Below are 6,103 nucleotides of genomic sequence, written 5' to 3'. Positions count from 1 at the left end.
CCAGGTGGATTTCTGAGTTCGAGGCCAGCCTGGTCTACAGAGTGAGTTCCAGGACAGCCCGGGCTACACAGAGAAACCCTGTCTCGAAAAACCAAAAAAAAAACAAAAAACAAAAAACAAAAATTCATAGCAGTGTTATTCATTTGAAACAATTCAGATGATCTGTAGACAAAATGTGCTGTATCTATATGAAATATTAATTTACAATCAAAGGGAGTAACATAATGACAAATCTTCCAGCATGGGCAGACCCTAAGAACATCCCTGTGGGACTGGGGAGATGGTCCAGTGGAGAAAGTCCTTGCAGCACAAGTGTGAGGATGGGAGTTCGAGTCCCAACACCCATGTGAATGCCAAGCAAGCATGACGGCTCATCCAAACCCTCGGCTCCCGACGGGCAGAGACAAGTTCCCAGAAACAAGTTGGCTACCTAGACAAGCTGAACAAGGGAGCAGGGTTGATTTGAAAGACCCCGCCTCGATATGTAAGGTAGAGAGAGACTGAGGAAGACCCCCAATGCCAACCTGGGGCTTCCACATGTGTGCCCACACATGTACATCAACTCATGTGAACACAACCATACACATGTATCAACCCCTCAACACGTCATTAGGAGTAAAAGAGACCAGATTTTACATACCACTTATTTATATGAAATGTTCAGAGGAGTAAATTGACACAGGAAAAAAGAGACTAGCAATAACTAAGGATTCTGGGTAGGAACCGAGAGTGAGTGTAAAGAGGTATAAAGTACTTTTATGAAATAAGACAATGGTCTAAAAGGACTTTAGACCTCTGCAAACTTACTAAAATTAGAGTGTAATTAAAACAGGTGAATTTTCTGATAGGTATACAACATATTCTACCTCCAGGCAGCAGTTTGGAATTTTGAATTAAAAGAAAACACTCCTGCTATACATGATGATTTAATTTTTCAAAATATCAATAGCTATATCAACAGGGTGAATTATCTGAATAATCTGTAAATAACAGGATCATGGCCATCAGTCTCCTATTTTGTCATCTGGTTGGTTGGTTTGCTGTGGAATTACAAGGATGGACACAGGGCCTCCTGTGTGTGTTGGGTACATACCATCACTTGGCTGGACCCAAAGCCCTGCTGATCTTTTCTTATTCTTTTTTAAAAGAATATCTATTTATTTATTTATTTATTTATTTATTTATTTATTTATTTTTATATGTATGTATTTGGATGTTTTACTTGCATATATGGTTGTGCACGATGAGACGTAGGAAAGGGCCCAAGGAGGTTACAAGAGAGCATTGATCCCCTGGAACTGAAGTTACTCATGGTTGTGAGCCACCATTTTGATGCTGGAAATCAAACCCAGGTCCTCTGTAACAGCAGTCAGTGCTCATAAATGATGAGCCATCTCTCTGGCCCCTTATCCTTCTAAATTGTTTTAAACAGGAAGCCTTACTTTTACTATAAGGAAAACATGTTTCAGTTTATTGGCAAGGCAGTATATAGTGACCTTAAACAAGCTCCCTAGCTAGTTTGTGACTTAACCACGTCACCCCTGAAAGGGAGGGGGGTGACAGTGCTAACCTCAGATGGTTATAGGAAAGACTAAGGTAGCTGATATTTGTGACATATTTAGAAAAGTATCTGATACATGGCATTATATCTGTTGTTCTTTCCATAACGGAAAGAGAAGAAAGAACACAGAATGTGTATGCTTGCTTGCCTTCTACATGTGGCAAGAACCTGTGTGGAGAGGTGTTCTATATGAAGGCACTTATAGTAAATTTACCTACTTTTCATTTTGTCCAAGGCAAACTGGTTTGCTCCAGGTCGTGACGTAACTGGCCAAGGGAAAATTCTCTGGGGTTGGCTCTGACATAGATATCAACTGAGATGCAATCGGGGTGAGCACACTCTTGTCAGCTCATCGTGTCAAATACGTGACTGAGTCCAGTGACTTCAGGACGGATGTGAGTGAGCCATGGCCCAGGAGCTGGGTGAGCAACTGAACTGAAAACAGATGGAGGCCGGGGAGTGCTAAGCGTTTGTATGAGATGGAAGAGCTATCCTGTACTGTCAGGGGATCCAAGGAGTCATAAAGAGAAAACAGGACATTCTAGGTCACAGGAACAATGGATGGAAGTGTGGTTGTTGGGAGCAAGCCCGGGGGTTGGGGGAGAGGGCACAGACATGCCAGTCTGGAACAGAGGAGTCAAGCTGAAGCCCAGCAGGAGATAAGCTTAGGCCGATAGCATGGCACCTAGCCTGCCAGTGGGCCTGTTGGCGTGTCTCCTCTAGGCGAATGGAGGATGATGGAGGCCTTTGTCCTTGAGCCTTTGCAGGGATGAAAGTGGGTTCTGCTAATCACTGTGTGATTTGAACAAACCACTCAGTGTATTTGAGCCTTCTGGCCTTAAGTGGGGACAATAATATCATAGGAATTAGAGATATTTGTAAAATGCCGAGAATGATGCCTGCCACTAGAAAATGTTTGATCGCCTTTGTTAAAAGATGGTAGTGCAGATTGGAGGAGCAGAAGAATTTGAAAGCAGATAACGCTGGCAGGGACCCTAAGTATTCAGGAAGACTGTTGTGCCTGGAGTGGCAGAAACAAGTCAGAGTGACCAGCCACTTTCTCCACATGTTTGAATGAATTCCTGCAGGTATTCATACTCGAGGCTGACTAGCAGTCAGGGCTATGGTATTACGGTGAGAGTGTAGACTCTGCCATCACGCTGTCGTCACGCTGCCTGTGTTAGGTGCTCGACTTCCCCATTTGCCAGCTTCATGTTTCCAGGAAAGTCACTCACCGTCCTTTCCCTCATCTGGAGACTGGAAACAACTTGAGAACTGTCGTGAAGATGCCACTTTTGTGTGTGAGAGAACAGGCATTAGGGCCATGATCTACCAGAATATGAGCAGTAGTGGAAGAGGTGTTGTTTTGGATTCTGTAAGTTGATTTTGAAGCTCAGAATAGTGAGCTAGGCAGGAGGTGGGAGGAATTTATTAGTTCTTCCCAAGCAGGTTTTACCAAGATCAAAAATAGGAGGCCAACTAAAGGCCTGGAAGTCAATGATAAAGTTTCTGAACAGCAGACCCTGCTGCCACAGAGCTGACTATGCTCACAGGTCTGGAGAATCCAAGGCCAAGCCTGGGCCCTTAAGGAGACAGTGAGTCCAAAGAGAGGACACACCCAGCATATGCAGCACACTGGCTGGCCAGCGAGGCGAGGGCTCCTGGAGGAAGCAGCAGAGCCACAGAAGAAGGAAAGCCCTTGATCAGCAGGGGCCATCACTATTTCAGGAGACCGGATCATAAGCAGTGACTGGGGGTTATCACCCCCCTAAAGGTCTATTTTTCTCTGCTTAAGAGTGTAGTGGTCTTGCTGGGTATAGTAATGCACACTTTTAATCCCAACAGTTAGGTCTGTGTGAGTTTGAGGCCAGCCTGGTCTACACAGTGAGTTCCAGAACAGCTGGGGTTACATAGAGATGCTCTGTCTTTAAAAACAAATAAGATACAATAAAGTATTTTTTAAAATAGAGAATACAGTGGTTTGGGTTTTTTTTTTATTCCAATAAAAATTGAGGGGTAAAAGGTTGGGTATGTTTAAGAAAAGATAATCATCTAAAAAAATCATGTTAAATAAAGTGATCCACAGAAAATGTACTCATAATCCATATCAGACAAATTAAGGATTGCATTTTTTAAATTATTATAGGATTAAGGAGATGGCATGGTACGTAAAGGCAGTCACTGGGTTTGATCCCTGAGATTCAAAGGCAGAACGAGAAATCCAAGTCTTGAAAGATGTCCTCTGACCCTCACACATGCCACAGCAGAAACATACATACATACACACACACATACACACACACACATACATACACACACATACACACACACACACAAATAAATAAATGTGTGTAAATAAATACTTCATTTCATTTTAAAGGATAATTGTCCCAGTTGGATTTAACTGTCATCTTGACACAACCTTCTAGAGTCATCTGAGAGCCTCAGTTGAGAAACTGCCTGGATCAAATTGTCCCATGACACGTTGATGGGAGATTATCTTGGTTGTTAGCTGGTATAGGAAGGCCCAGCACATTGAAAGTGCTACCATCCCCGGGCAGGTAATCCTGACCTGTACAATAAAGCTAGTTGAGTATTAGCTGGCCTGCAACTAACTACCTAGGAGAAGCTGGAGCGATAGCTCAGCAGTTAAGAACACTGGCTGTTGTTCTTTCAGGGGTCCTGAGCTCAATTCCCAGCACCCTCATGGCTGCTGCAACTGTCTATAACGGGATTGGATGCTGTCTTCTGGTGTGTGTCAGACAGACATGCAGACAAAGCACACATTTACATTAAATAAGGAAGTCTTTTAAAAAGAGAGAGAGAGAGAGAGACCTTCAAAATACACTAGATGTAAGATGCAGCTCAGCTCAGGTGTACGTCCTACTGGGCAGGTAATCCTGCAGGTAATTCAGCAGCCACTAACTTGGTGATTTCTCAGTCTGCTATCAACATGGAAGCAAACCAGGTTAGCAAAGCAAATTCTCCCAGGATGAATAACACTGTAAGCATACTCGTGTTTGTTTGTTTGTTTGTTTGTTTTTGTTTTAAGATTATTTAAAATACAATTTTATTCTGATTCTAAACGAAAAGAACAGGAATGTCAGTAACAAACAAGATTTCACCACTGAATACTCTGATGTAACTACAGCAGTCTATCTTTGAAATCCAGGAAGGAAACAACTCTGCTCCAAACAGCTAAATATGCAATTCCAAAAAAAAATGAAGGTATGTATAACTGCCACATTCACTCTGAAGCCTGTTCTTCTCCTTCAGCATCCCAAGGAAGTACTCGATCTGCTTAGCTAAATAAGGCGGCACACGCGCTGCCCCGCTGATATACAGGACAGTTCCCATAAAACTAGACTTCTGATCCAGGGTTCCAGCTTCAACTTTCTTACAGGTCATCATCCTCATCCGGGAGAGCAGTTGTCTGAGCAACCTCTAAATCGTGCTGGTACTGTGCTGCCAAAGCTGGGACCATGACCACAGGTGGGGCAAGAGCAGGCATGGGAACAAACTCCAAGTTAGGCTCTCTGATGAGCTTTCTGGCAAGCCACAGGAAAGGCTTTTCAATGTTGTAGTTACGTTTGGCAGAAATGTCATAGTACTGAAGATTCTTCTTTCGGTGGAAGACAATAGATTTTGCCTTCACTTCCCTGTCTTTAATATCCACTTTGTTGCCACACAATACAATGGGAATGTTTTCACACACGCGTACCAGATCTCTATGCCAGTTCGGTACGTTCTTGTAAGAAACTATTGATGTTACGTCAAAGATTATAATGGCGCACTGGGCTTGGATGTAGTAGCCATCACGCAGGCCCCCGAACTTCTCCTGGCCGGCTGTGTCCCACACGTTGAACTTGATGGGTCCTCTGTTGGTATGGAAGACAAGTGGGTGCACCTCCACGCCCTGGGTGGCTACATACTTCTTCTCAAACTCGCCGGTCAAATGGCGCTTCAGGATCATCGTCTTCCCGGTGCCGCCGTTGCCCACCAGGACGAGTTTGAACTGGACCTGCCGGTCTCCCTGGGCGGCCATTGCTGCGATCCTTCCAGAAGAGTCCGTCCAACTGAAGCTGGAAAGATGGCGGAAGCGCCCATACTCGTGTGTTTTTTTTGTTTTGTTTTGTTTTTTTTACCATGGGCCTCTGTCATAAGGGTAGAGAATTCAGAACAATAAAATGAATATTTTCACATCTATACCCAGTATCATGTATTTTATCAAGTTTTAAAAAGTTTTTTCCTGGAAAAAAAAAAACAGCCTTATCAGGTTTCTGCTTTATCAACTCATGGGAAAACCTGTACTGGATTTTAGAGATGTGTTATGAGAACAAAAATTTAACATATGTGAGAAAGAATGGTGAGCTACCAAGCAATGATGTCATGACAGTATTTTGAAGCCAAAGGCTAAATTAATAGGTATGACTATTTTGACACATTATCCAGAAGCCACCTGCAGTTATAAGATAAAATTTTTTTTAAAAAAATCGATCTGTTCATCTAGTCAGATATAATGGTTCATGTTTTCAGTCCCAG

The 6,103-nt window shown here is 43.1% G+C and overlaps 1 protein-coding gene across 1 annotated transcript; it reads right to left on the bottom strand.

Moving 5' to 3' along the window:
* Positions 1–4,958: 4,958 nt before the first annotated feature.
* Positions 4,959–5,606, bottom strand: LOC114635422 (GTP-binding nuclear protein Ran-like). Its single transcript, XM_028784024.1, has one exon. It carries the CDS (start codon positions 5,604–5,606, stop codon positions 4,959–4,961), a length of 648 nt encoding a protein of 215 aa, XP_028639857.1.
* Between the last annotated feature and the right edge of the window lie 497 nt (positions 5,607–6,103).

The sequence above is a fragment of the Grammomys surdaster genome, unplaced genomic scaffold (assembly GCF_004785775.1).
Source record: "Grammomys surdaster isolate TR1022 unplaced genomic scaffold, NIH_TR_1.0 103726, whole genome shotgun sequence".
NCBI lineage: Eukaryota > Metazoa > Chordata > Mammalia > Rodentia > Muridae > Grammomys > Grammomys surdaster.
This window is presented reverse-complemented; position numbering and strand designations above follow the sequence as displayed.

Coding starts and splice junctions, on each gene's coding strand:
- LOC114635422 (XM_028784024.1), bottom strand. CDS start 5,606: ATGGCCGCCCAGGGAGACCGGCAGGTCCAGTTCAAACTCGTCCTGGTG.